Source organism: Podarcis muralis, chromosome 15 (genome assembly GCF_964188315.1).
Source record: "Podarcis muralis chromosome 15, rPodMur119.hap1.1, whole genome shotgun sequence".
Classification (NCBI taxonomy): Eukaryota; Metazoa; Chordata; class Lepidosauria; order Squamata; family Lacertidae; genus Podarcis; species Podarcis muralis.
The window spans coordinates 22,202,633-22,216,440 of NC_135669.1; the positions used below are offsets into that span (position 1 = coordinate 22,202,633).

The window sequence follows — 13,808 nt, forward strand, 5'->3', positions numbered from 1 at the left end:
TGTGTGTGTGTGTGTGTGTGTGTGGTCGGAGGGGAGGAGGAGTTGCCTGCTTTTCCAACCTGCACATAAACACACACGCACACCTCCATGCTCTCTCCTGCCACACCTCCCTTCTGCCAGTGCTGCAGGGACTCTGCCCAAGTGAGGTTACTAATATGCAAATTGCCTGCTTTGCATGGGCCTCCTGCCAGGTTCCTAGGATGTGTGTGTGTGTGTGTTGTTTTTTAATAATAATATATATAAAAAAACCATCTTCCCTGTTGCCCAAGATGAGTAGTGTGAAGGGGGTGCGGTCCCAGCAGGGCAATGTGCTCACCTGCCTCAGTGTGGCAAGAAGCATTGCTGAGCCAGAGGTGCTAGGAGCAGCAGCAGCAACAGCAGCAGCAGCAGCAGCTGGCAAGAGAGGAGGAAGCAGCAGCAGCAAGGGGGGAATCTTGGCGGAGGGGGCAGAGGGAAGCTGGCAACCCCACGGGCCACCACTTTGGGCGGGGGCTGGCCAGGTTGCGGCAGGTACTTCTCAGCCGGCAGGATGGTGAATCTGGACCCGGGGCACGCAGGTAAGGGCCCTCCGGAGGCGAGGCGGAGAGGGAGCAGGATGGCTCAACTTGTTCTCTTGGAAAGGCTGGGGAAGGAGGCTTGCTTCCAAGCTTTACCCTTGAGAAAGCCCCTCGGGGCACCTGGATCCGTCAGTTCCACCCCAAACAAGCTCCTGTTTGCTCTGATCTCTCACTGTTTTGATCTGCACATGCCTGTTTGTGTGTGAGAGAGGGGGGTGGGGAATGAGAACAGCAACTGGATCGGGTGAGGCTGGTGGGTTGTGCTGTTAGGAATCGGTTTCGGTGGGACAGGGAGGAGAGAGGGAGCACACTCAGAATGCTACCTTAGCCTAAGCCAGGGAGACCCAGGAGCATCAAAATCTGACAGGCCCTGGAGCTGAGTGTGGCCATCGTGCCCTTTGACCCGAAGGCTCTCTCCCCATCCTTTCTGCTCTGAGGAATGCAGGGACCGCTGCGGGCGGTAGACTCTGCAAGTTGATGTCTGCACATGCCCAGGAATACTCTCTCCTTCCAAGACGGTGCTCGACTGGCACAGATTAAAAAATAGTTCTGGAGCAAAAACTTGGCTGAGAGGCAGCAGCATGCAATGCGATGATGGCTAGAAAGGCAGACAGAGAAACTTGTAGATTTAAACAGAGGCAGATTTCCTTGTGTCCACAGACCCAGCTGGGTTGTTGTCTTTGGCAGCTTCTTGCTGTGTGTGGCTATAGATAAGGAAATGAAGACTTTTCTTTTCTTTTCTTTTCTTTTGAGCTGATCCTTTTCAAGATGCAGTTTTTTAAAGCTGATCCCAACCTCCCTGGCCTCCTGGGAAACACTTCATCTCAAATCCAGGAGAGCAGCTGCCATTCAGTGCAGACAGCACTGGTCTACATGGGCCAATGGTCTGGCATGTGTTATGTAGCTTCCCTGTGTACCTAGATAAATTCAAAGCTGCAGGAAGACCTAGCTGGGGACTAGGCAACTTTTTTTCAGTCTAACCCAAGCTATGCCTTGATGCCTGTGTTTGACAACGGAGAGAATGCAAAGCATCTACAGAGCCCCTGAGCCTGTGCTGAGTGCTTTCCCCCTTGTGAGAAAGCAATCCATACAAGCTTCCCAGCCTCACAGAGGGAAACCCCACACAACTGGAGTCAGGGGGTGGAGATGTTGTCTTTCTCACTTTTGAATTGAAGGATGGGGAACCAGCCTTCGCTGACCTTCTGCTCCCAGGTGTTTCAGACCACTCTGGGGAATGGAGGGGGGGGTGTCACAATGCATAATAAATGGTGACACAATTTAGAAGTGAGCCAAGCTGATTCTTGGATTCCCAGCCCAGGGGGTATTCCTACCAATCTCACACTTTAGCCCTGCACATGTGGCACAGTTATCAGCTATCTCATTTCAGAGCTTCAGTGCTGTGTGATGCCAAATCCTCTTGACTGCACATTGTTCAAAGATCCGGGCATCTCCGTACGGTTGCAGGCATGCCATACATTTAATGTGCATTTGAAGCACATGGCTTTCTCCCCAGAGGATCCTGGAAACTGTAGTTTCCCTCTCACAGAGGATTCTTTGTGGGGTGGGAACATCATGTGCTTTAAACATCTGGTGTGCATGTCGCCTAAGAGATATCAGGCATCTGCAGTTGGCTTCATAGCGCAGCTGCTTGTGGGCAGCCAGAGGTTTCTCTTTTACACTGAATCCAAAATGGACATTCTCAACCTTGTTTGTCCATTCAGGACACTGACCTGCCGCAGGCTGCTTTCTTGCTGGCAGCACAAGGTCACAGACCTGAGCAGCAGCATCCTGAGCAAAATATTTGAGTGAAAGGCGAAAGGCTGAGCATGATGCAACATGCGAGTTGGCCACAATAACATCTGCACCAGATTTCTCAATGTGCTTCACACAGGTCTTCCCAGGCACAACAACCAGTTCAGAACATAGCAGCTGCGAGGCTGTTAGGAACACATCTCAGCCCTGCTTCCAGGCTTTCTGTTTATTTCCCTTCCCAATTTTAAAGGGCTGATTTGGGCCTAGAAGCCCTGAACTGCTGCTGCATACCCTCCAACATTTCTCCGATGGAAATAGGGACATCCTAAGGAAAAGCAGGATATTCTGGAATCAAATCAGAAACCGGGACACTTTCTGTATATTTGGGACTGTCCCTGGAAAATAGGGACACTTGGAAGGCCTGCAGCTGGGCAACTTCTAGTCCTTTAGATCGACTCCAGTTCCCATCATCCCTGACCATTAGCTATGGTGGCTGATGGGATTTGGAGGGGCAGAGGTTGTCCACTCCTCCTCTTAACAGATCATGGGAAGGACTGCATGAACCTGCCCATTAGGTGAGGATTTTGTTATACAGTAGTACATCTTCTGATTCTCCCACCTTCCCAAGAGATGTGCGACAGCCACCATTGACTGGGTCTTATTTGTGGTGGCATCACATCTCTAGAGCTCCTTCCCCATGTCTGCCTGCTAAAGCTGTTTTGTTTTAAAGCAGGGGAGGGGAAACTGCTAAAGGTTGTTGGACTTCGGCTCATGTCTTCTTTGACCATTAGTCATGGTGACTGGGAAAGACTGTAGCTCAGGGGTTGAGCATCTGCTTTGCCTGCAGAAGGTCCCAGGTTCAATCCCCAGCATCTCCAGGTAGGGCTGGGAATATCCATGCCTGAAATCTTGGAGAGCCGTTGACAGTCAGTGCAGTACTGACCTAGATGGTCTGACTTGCTATAATGTAGCTTCCTATGTTCCGCATTTGAGTGTCCAAAGAACATCAAGAAGGTCACAGGTTCCCCATTCCTAAGGTCACCATTGAAATGTTTCATGTTTGGCTGTGGTTTTTATTGCATACTTATATGCCTACGGAGCCGCTGGTTTGCAATAATAAAAATAATATTGAATAGCCTTTGCTAAAGTTTGTTTAGGCTTTCTTTAAGATGAACCCATAGCAAGAAGTTGGTTAGTAAAGAAGGAATTCTAGGACTATCTCCGAATCAGCTGAGCTGTCAACACATTAGCAGTTCATGAATATATGTGTGTGTTTGTGTAACTCAGGAAGTACAACCTATTTTCCTGCGCTCACGGGTAACTTTCTCTCGGTGAAGATTTCACTTGGCCATGGGCAGCACTCTGAGTTTTGCCTTGCCATGTTCAAAGGAAGGAAGGGCAACTAATTTAGAAACATGAGCTCAAGGATATGGCATGAAACTGGAACCGTGCCAGTTGACTAGCATCCATAGAGTTTGGCAGGAAAGATATTAGCTATAAGAGCAGAAGAAGAGCCTGCTGGATCAGGCCAATGGCCCACCTAGTACAGCATCCTGTTCTCACAGTGGCCAATCAGATGCCTGTGGGAAACCCTCAAGCAGACCTGAGCAGGACAGCACTCTCCCCTCCTGCAGTTCCCAGCAACTAGAATCTAGAACTCTGACAGTGGAGGTAGAACATAGTCCCCAGGGTTAGTAGCCATTGATAGCTTTGTCCTCCATGAATTTGTCTCGTCCTCTTTGAAAGCCATGCAAGTTGGGGGCCATCACTACTTCTTGGGGAAGTGAATGCCCTATTTTAACCACACCAGTGGCGTAGCGTGGGGGGTGCAGGGGGGGCCGGCTGCACCGGGCGCAACATCTGGGGTTAGGGCAAATCCATAGGTTAGGGGGCGCAAATCCACGGGTTAGGGGGCGCAAATTACTTGCCTTGCCCCGGGTGCTGACAACCCACGCTACGCCACTGAACCACGCGCCGTATGATGAACTGCTATCTCTTTCATGAATCTTCTAAGCCTTATCACAAACACGGCAGCTGGCCCTTGTGGTGGAGGTGGAGAAGAAGGAGATGTGATCTTGGATATGTGAACATCAAAATCCTACGTGCTGGCAAACATTGCAGTGTTGTGTTTATGAAAATCCTGCACAACTAAGCTTCCCACGGCACTGTGAAATGCTTCCAGTGGCTTTTGACTTCCATAAGTTTGTCGTGAAATTATGAAATGGGGGGGGGGGCAGAAACTTGAATATTTGGCACTTGTTTATTTAGCCAAGCAACATAATTTTCAAGATAACAGTGAGCCCATTGACCACACAAGAGTATCCCTGAAAAGGGAGGTGCTTTAGTTTTATAGCTTAGACATATCCCTAGAAGAATCCTTAGACAACTAGTATCATTTAGTGATTAAGTGGTTTAGTATCGATTAGCTGTGAAGTCCTGAGTTTATTCATGCCACAAGCATCGCCATGTGCTCTTTGAGGAAGGCCTCTGAAATTTCACCAAGGTTTTTGCAGTTCTCTGTTAACTTGGTCCTGTTTCTCAACTGGAGCCAGTGCCTTAGGAAACCTCCATTCATCTAGGGATTTCTTTATAAAGTAAATGAATCCCTATTAGGTACTGAATTCTGTGTGCCGGTTTAGTTTGCTACAGCTTTCATTCCCCTTATTTAGTTGTTTTATCTATCCCATGAGATTTATATACCACTTAATTGGGGGGGGGGGAGCCTACATGTAAGGAAAAGAAAAATGCTCATAAAATTCAAAACTGAATGAAAACTGAAATACATCAAATTATGAGGAATGGTTGAGGGAGTTAGGTATGTTTTGCTTGGAGAAGACTGAGTGCTGATATGATAGCCATCTTCAAATATCTGAAGGGTTGTCGCATGGAGGATGGCGCAAGGTTGTTTTCTGGTGCTCCGGAGGAGAGGACCCAAACTAATGGGTTCAAATTACAAGAAAGGAGATTCCATTTAAACATCAGGGAAAACTTTCTGGTGGTAAGAGCTGCCCGATAGTGGAATGGACTACCTGGGAAGGTGATGGCCTCTCTCTCACTCACTGAAAGTTTTTAAACAGAGCTTGAGTGGCTATTTGTCAGGAGCTCTTTAGCATTTCAAGGGATTGGACTAGGCAACACTTTGGGTGTCTTTCAACTCTGCAGTTCTATGATTCTATGAAATTGTTGATTAAACTCAACTATTTAAGTAACAAGCATACATAATAAAAATGGTATGCCTGGTTAGGCTTTCCTAAAGAAAAAGGATTTTAGGAAGCAAAACAAAGGCACTTGCCTAATATCAATAGGCAAGGAGTTCCAGGGAATTGATTGCTGCCACCCTAGTGGGTCGATTCCTTTACTTAATTCTTTCAGTGCTCTTGCAGCGTGCTTTGGAAAAAAACACTGCAAGAAAACTGGCTTTAATGTACCGTAATTTGTACAAATAATTGCATAAAGTTTCATTTTTGTCAGGTGTCCCCTAATGTGCAGGAACTCGTATGATAGTCAATGGAACGTCATACAAAAAGGTGCAACCACTATTGCATCAAAATAGCGGTCTCACCCCCCAACCCCATGCAGTGTTAGATCAATACAGAGGGAGATGGGGACCTGGAAATAACTTTTTAAGAGGATTAGGCACAATTATGGGGGATAAGGCTATGTTCTACGTGCTGTTGTGCTCAGGTTCTGCGTTCGGGCTTCCCATTAGGGCATCTGGTCAGTCACTGTGTGAATAGGATGCTAGACTACATGGGCCTTTGGCCTGATCCTGCAGGGGTCTTACAAATATAAGTGGGAGAGGGCTGCTGCCTTCATGCCCTGCCCGTGAGTTTTCTGGAGCCATCTGGGGAAAACAGAGATTGCTGTAATGGATGGGCCATTGGCATGGTTCAGCAGCTAGGTTCTTCTGATGTTCTTCATTCAAGATGCTAAAAGGTACCTGCTCAAATCCAGCATTTGATTTTAGAAATTCTCTTAGATTATGGAGAAGCAGAGCACAGAGAGAGGCAAATTCCAAAGAAATCCACTTATCTTTGGGGCTGTTTGACAAGCCACTGTCTCCCATGGTGGAAAGACACAAAGGCACAGAGTGGTGAATGAGTGGGACCTGCAACAAATTTTTGCAGAGCAGAGTGTTTTTTTTGGGGGGGGGAGGGGCCCTTCTCATCACAATGAAGGTTCCCCTTCCTTAAAAGATTTTTGTGCTACTGCAACCCAGTTCTATTTGGATGTTTCTATTTCAGCTATATTAGGATCGGCACTCAGACCTGAACATCGGAAATATATATGAGCTTTTCTTATATTCTGAAACATGCCTTATGGATCATTTAAAACAATTGTAGGAAGATTAACTGGAATTGGAGATTGAGGACTTTTCCTATGTGAATAGTGTGAGGCAAACCACCATTTTGCTCTGCCTTGATGAGAAACAAGGAACTCATGTTAAAGTGTTCTTTCACCATGTTTTTGGGCTAATGACTAACAATGCAGTAGGTAGCCAGAGAAACCATCAACAGCGCACAGAAATGACAGGAGAAAGTCACCTGCTAATTGGCAACATGAATATCTCACCTTACAGAACTTCAGTCCTTCAACTCTCTACTCATTTACCTGGGAGTAAATCCCATTGAGCTTAGTGGGAGTAAGTAGAACTGTGTGGGGTCAATTCCAGTTGAGCCAGATTTGACAAAGTTGGTTGGGCATTTAATGTGTTCTGGGGACTGTCAGTAGTTTTGGTGCACTTTAAGGTGGGCCCCAAGAGACTGATGGAAAGCGTTGCAGGGGGTGAGGGAGTGTTGAACAGCCAGAGGTATTTCCATTTGCTGAAGAGGCAAGTCACTTTTGAGAGATTTTTCTATAAAATTCAAACTGAAATCCTGCTTTGGTCCTTTTTGGTAGGACAGGAGGCAACAGCAAAAATGTCAAAACCAGCCCCCTTCCCCACCTTCTGCACTTTGGCTTGTAGCAAACCCTCTGGGTTGAAGGGACCACTCACTTTCAAGTTTTTTTACGTCAAACTGAAAGGTTGCTTGCCTCTTCTGCAGTGCAGGTAGCGGCAGGCTTCTTCTTCTTCTTCTTCTTCTTCTTATTATTATTATTATTATTATTATTTAAAAAGCCTACTCACTGCTCCTCTTTGGCTTTGCAGAATCACTTTGTCTTGCAGTCCAACTGAAGCAAGGTTGCTGTGTGGGAATGCTGATGGGCGAAACTTGCTCTGTGTGGTAATGAAACTGACTAGTCTGGCTTGGTTGTGCAAGACATTGAGGGCCAGCTCTTCCCTTTCAGAGGCACTGGAGTTGCCTTAGGAAGAACTTGCATCTCACTTTCCGCTTGGGATTTCTCATGCAGTGATGGTGCCAGGAGGAATGGGCAGGAGAAGGAAAGGTCACCCTTCCCACCTCTGGCAAGCTGGGTCTGGTGTGTCAAGCCAGCAAACTCCTCTTGAGCCAGACCCACTTCCTAACCAACATTTCCAGCAGTTCAGTTGGCTTATAGCTTCAGGTCTGAAGGTGTTTACACAGTCGGAATTCCAGGGCGGTTGGCTAGTCCTGCTACACGTGACACCATCCTCCAGTTACCGTAACCAGGCTGTTTGATGTTAGATCCAATTTAATTACATCGGGCAGGTTGGCAAGAGCTTCAGGCATATCCCGATCAGAGATCTGTTCTCTGTTCCTCTGTACCAGGGCCAGGCCAGGACTGGGAGCAGGTGTTCCTGGGCTGAATGTGCTCCAACTGGGGTTCCTGAAGTTGGCAATAGCTCTGATGTGTTTAGAACAAGTCTCTGTAGCTCAGTTGGTTAGAGCATGGTGCTGATAACGCCAAGGTGGCAAGTTCGATCCCCACATGGGACAGCTGCATATTCCTGCATTGCAGGGGGTTGGTCTAGGAGCAAGAGGTAGCCTACATGATTCTCCCCTTCCCCATTTTATCACCACAACAACCCTGTGAGGTAGAACTTGAGAAAAACAAATTAAAACATCAGAGGAACTCTTGTGATGGAAAGGCCTCCTGAAATAAGCTGGATTTAACCAGGTGCCTGAAACTCAGCAGTGCCAGTGGCTGCCTAACTTCTAGTGGGAAGGAGTTCCACAGAGGTGGACCCACAACTGAAGGCACAACTTATTGTTTCAGTGATTGACTTGGGACTTACTGCGCCTGAGTTATCTACGGCTTTGTACACCAGTATAAGAGTCTTGAAAGAGACCCAGTACCTGATGGAAAACCAGTGCTTTCAACCCTGGTGTCATGTTCTGGTGGTAGACAGTTCCCATCACCAGTCTAGCTGCAGCATTCGGTACCAGCTGAAGCTTCCAGGCCAGACCCAAGGGCAGCCCCACACAGAGTGCATTGCAGTAGTCCAGTCTTGAGGTTACGTTACAACTAGATGAGGAAGCTTCATGGCGAAGGTTAGGTCTGCCAACAGCCATTAATGGATAAATGAAACCTTCATGTTAAGAGGAAGTACAGTATAGGAAAATAGAAAGCTCCCTTGTACTGAGTTGGAACGTTGGTCCATCTAGCTCAGTAGTGTCTACACTGACTGGCAGAAGCTCTCCAGTGTTTCAGGAAGGAGTCTGTCCCAGCTGTATCTGGCAATACAGGGGATTGAACCTGGGACGTTCAGGATGCAAGGCAGATATGCTACCCCTGAGCTATTGCCTTCTCCAGTGTTTCATTTATATTTTTATGTCCTCAAATAAATCATCCCCTGCCTCAGCAAGAGATTTCAAGAGTACAGTGGTACCTCAGGTTACATACGCTTCAGGTTACATATGCTTCAGGTTACAGACTCTGCTAACCCAGAAATAGTGCTTCAGGTTAAGAACTTTGCTTCAGGATGAGAACAAAAATTGTGCTCCGGCGGTGCGGTGGCAGCTGGAGGCCCCATTAGCTAAAGTGGTGCTTCAGGTTAAGAACAGTTTCAGGTTAAGTACGGACCTCTGGAACGAATTAAGTACTTAACCTGAGGTACCACTGTATATGAGTGTTCTCTGACTGCCACCATATTGGTGTTCCCAGTGAATTTGTGTACAAGTACCCAGAGTTCTGATGAGCCAGATACCAAATTCAGGGTTTATTCAATGATATTCATGCTGTTGAGGACTTGCCCCAGGAATCCATGAACTGGCACAGGAACTCCATGCAGTGAGCTACCTAGGACTGTGTGTGTATGGTGAGGTCCCTCAGCCTTAGAACGGGAATAGTTGTATCTCTCTGTGTGTGACATCAGCCCCTGTGATTGGCAGGCAATATGAAGCCTTCAGATTGGCCAGAACTGGGATAAATACCTCCTCAGAGCCTGGCATCATGGCCATTGTTTGTCCACAGTGCAAGACCTTCTACCTATGCACTTCAAGACACTTGACTAGGGAATCTGGTCTGGATAACCTACACTCCAGGCCCAGATCTGATACATACCCTCTCACATTTCTCCAGTGAAAATAGGGATGTCCTATGGAAAAGCGGGACATTCTGGGATCAAATTGGAAACTAGAAAATAGGGATGCTTGGAGGGCGGGGAGATATGGCTGCCCTTGAAGTCCTCTTGGCCTGCCAAACTGTTCCATGTGAGAAGGCATGGAAAAAGCATTGTCTCGCCCATCCCACAAGTACCGATTTTTAAAAGGAAGGAACTGTAGCTCAAGGATAGAGCATCTGCTTTGCATGAAGAAGGACTCGGTTCAATCCCCAGCATCTCTAGTTAGGGTTGAGAAAAAAGGTCCCGCCAGAAACCCTGGAGAGCTGCTACCACTCACTGTAAATAATACTGGGCTAGATGGACCAATGGTCCAAGTCAGTAAATGGCAGCTTCCTGTGTTCATCATTTTTAGCAAGATTTGAAGCTGCCACAAGTCACACTCTTCTGAGACGGAGCTTCGCTACTTCTTTCGAACTCCTTTGTCAACCCTTCTCATTTCCGAAACCTTCAGATTATCTTTTGTTATCCTTGGATTGGTTCTCTGCGGTCTTGTAACATGCGGGGGATATGAAAAAAGCTATGTCAATTATCTCCTTCTTGGTATGTTTGACGAGAACAATTACATATCACGGAGTTTTGCCTGATTCCGAGTGATGTCTCTTTAATGGAGAGCTCACCTGGCAAAACCGCAGAGAACAGGCACAGAGCGAGCGAGTGTTATAAATAGTGTTATTAACTGATGCAAATCACTCTCCTGTTCTCAAAAAAAAAAAAAAAAACCCTCCAGGGAATTGGCTAGTGGAAGCTTATGCAAATTGTTTCTTACAAAAAAATAAACCAACAAAAACCCAGTACTCTTCCAGTTAGGATGCGAAGAGTTAAAAGTGTCCTTCCAAAGCTATCCAGTTTTATTTAAATGTGGACTACTTCTTTTCTGCACCTGGTTCTATACACATTGAGAAGAAAATGTGGGACATACCTGTAGGTAAAGGTAAAGGACTCCTGCATGGTCAAGTCCAGTCAAAGGCAACTATGGGGTTGCGGCGTTCATCTCGCTTTCAGGCCAAGGGAGCTGGCATTTGTCCACAGACAGCTTTCCAGGTCATGTGGCCAGCATGACTAAACTGATTCTGGTGCAACAGAACACCATGATGGAAACCGGAGTGTACAGAAATGCTGTTTACCTTCCCGTCACACCAGTACCTATTTATCTACTTGCACTGGTGTGTTTTCGAACTGCTAGGTTGGCAGGAGCTGGGACAGAGCAATGGGAGCTTAGTCCGTCACGGGGATTGGAACTGCTGACCTTCCGATCAGCAAGCCCAAGAGGCTCAGTGGTTTAGACCACAGCGCCACCCGCTCCCAATATGTAGGACATATGCTGCATTCACACAGCAGTTCATTCCCTGTCCCCAAAGTTTCCCTAACCATTAATTTTCGTGTTATAGTTGAGCTTTCACGTCATGTAAAAGCCACTTGCAGCAAAGTAATGGAATATAGTGAATGTTCAGTACTCATTCCTGTGTTTTTAAACTGCATTTGCAGCCCCCTTAACCAGGAAAATTGAGGGAGTAAAGTGACAAAATCTGGGGTGATATGTAGGCATGCAGCTCTTCCCTAGTGTTTTCATGGGGGAGCAGAAGCAGGCATGTGCAGAAAAGACAGGGGTGTAGTGATGTTGTTCAATGACTTCTGTTACTATGCTGCACCACACCCGCCAGTGTGGATGAAATTTAGTACAGTGTGCCAGTATATCAGTCGAAAAGCCACTGTTCCACAATGCAACAGGTACTGCAAAGTGAAAGGAATGTTAGAAAATGGGATAGAAACACCAGCATTATAATCAGGAAAATGAATGCCACATTCCCCGCATCTGAATGCGCCCATATTCTGTGATGGGTCGCAAGCCTCCAAATTCATACATGGTGAATTCTGGTAAATGAAGATCTGGAATCCAGGACCCTGGCGGCAGGGACAGTAATTTCCAGGGTAAATTGCTTAAAATCATAGTCATAAATCATAAATCATAAATCATAAATTGAGTGGGGGGGAAATGGTCCATCTATTGGCCCATCTCAGTATTGTCTACACTGACTGGTAGCAGCTCTCCAGAGTTTCAGCCAAGTGTCTCCTCCAGCCTGTCCTGGAGATGCCAATGATTGAACCTGAGGCCTTCTGCATTCAAATTAGATTTAGAGCAGAAGCTCTAATCATTGAGCTGTGGTCCACTGAGCGATTGGCAGTACCTTGGATATCAGCCAAATGCCTACATTGGGGAGAATCATTCTTCCTGGCTGTTAGGCTCAAGGTGCCATCATGGAGCAGTTTGTTTCCTCCTGGGGTTCCCCAGTCTCAAGAAGGAAAGCCCATCTGGAAAGGCCTGTTCCTGTTCTCCAGCCTTTGCCACCCATCTTGTCTGACCCATGATCAGGAAAATGAATGAAGGAGACGTCTCAAAAGATGAATGAAGGCACAGAAGATGAATGGAGAGGGGAGAGACACAGAAGGGAGGAAGGCACGGCATTGCCCAAGCTTATGAATATTCCTGAGGCTGGATGTGTAGGAACTGGGGATTCAAAAGCTTGGTGATATAATATTATAATGACGCACTCATTGAAGAGGCACAGGTGTGGGGGGTGGGTCGTGCTCTGCTATTAAAACCAGCTTGCTTCACATTTTTAGATATCAAGATGAGTGGCGATGTGGCAGATTCCACAGATTCGCAGCATGAAGGCAGTCACATAGAACCTGGTAAGACAGTTTCTCTTTTCCCAGTCCCCTGGGCTTTAGTTCCAGCTCAGGGCATTGGCAGGTGGAGTTCAAAAGGAGGGCTGAATTGTGGCAGCTTCCTCATAAACCTTCTCCCATAATATTTGGAGCCATTATCACTTTATTACACAGAAGCATGATGAAATGAGACAGCAGGGCACATGTTTCTCAGTTCATTAGAGGTGGTTTTGATCCCTGCAATGCCAGTTTAAAGATTCCCGTTGGATATTTCAGTGATATATGGCCCCAACCAAACAGATGAACCAGACAAACCTCTCCCGTTTCCCGCTAAACCTTCCAGCTTGGGCCAAAGTCTCCATGTTGGCCCAGCTCAAAGGCAACCTGTCCAGAAGATTTTGCTAGTTGCAATATCACCATCTTAACCATCAGAAACTCAAGCAAGGTGAGGTCATCCTGACATGCTAAAAGTGTGTTAATAAAGCTCAAACAAGAACAGGGAAAACCCTTTGTGGGTTATTAAGGTCAAAGCAGTTTTCGCAATGCAGGGCTTTTCCCTTCCGGATGAATAAGTGCTATTTTCAAAAGGCTTAGGGGGGCTCTGTCTTTTAACACTGAAAACCCACAAGCAGTGTCAGCCCCACAGCTGACTCACACAGAGTGTTTGGCAAAACAGGCTACCATCCATGAATTTTTCCTTCATCTCCAAGGAATTATTCTGCTTCTGTTGTTGTTCAGTTTCTTGGGGACCTTGATTTGGAGAGTGTTTATACCTCTAAATATCACACCAGTCAAACAGAAAATCTTTCAAACTTGCGAACATTTGCTCACTCTTTGTCCAGAGGTACACTCTAGAACACCTAAGCTCGCATTAAAAATATCACATCAAATTTTGTGCTCCCCCCCCCCCCCAGTGTCGGGGCAAAACACAAAAGGTGTGTTTGTATCCCATACTAAGTTTCTGCCAGGTCTAAATCTTAGCACAGGGTGGGGAACCATCTACTCCTGGGCTAGTATATTGGCCCACCAGACTTTTCTATGTCACCTGTGCCTTTCCTGAATTGGCACTTCCCATCCCAACTCTCTCTGTTTTTCTTTCTTAGATTTAGGTCCTACCTGCATTATACCTTTAAGGAAGTATCATACCACCTTAAACAGTCATAGCTTCCCCAAAGAATTCTGGTGGGTGCAATTTGTTAAGGGTGTTTTTGAGAGTTATTATGAGTCTCCTATTCACCTCACAGTACTACAATTCCCAGAGCTCCCTAGGAAAAGGGATTGATTGCTAGTCCACTTCGAGAAATAGCTCTGTGAAGAGAATGGAGGTCTCTATTTCTCATGATGAT

At 46.5% G+C, this 13,808-nt stretch overlaps 1 protein-coding gene across 1 annotated transcript in view; it reads left to right on the forward strand.

The window, feature by feature from the left end:
* Positions 1-307: 307 nt before the first annotated feature.
* The window catches only part of POU2F3 (POU class 2 homeobox 3), an 89,602-nt gene continuing 76,101 nt past the window's right edge, over positions 308-13,808 (forward strand). The window contains exons 1-2 of the mRNA XM_077919541.1: positions 308-557; positions 12,418-12,486. Coding sequence (XP_077775667.1) covers positions 530-557; positions 12,418-12,486 — 97 coding nt within the window. The 5' untranslated portion in view covers positions 308-529. The remainder of the gene's footprint in view (positions 558-12,417; positions 12,487-13,808) is intronic.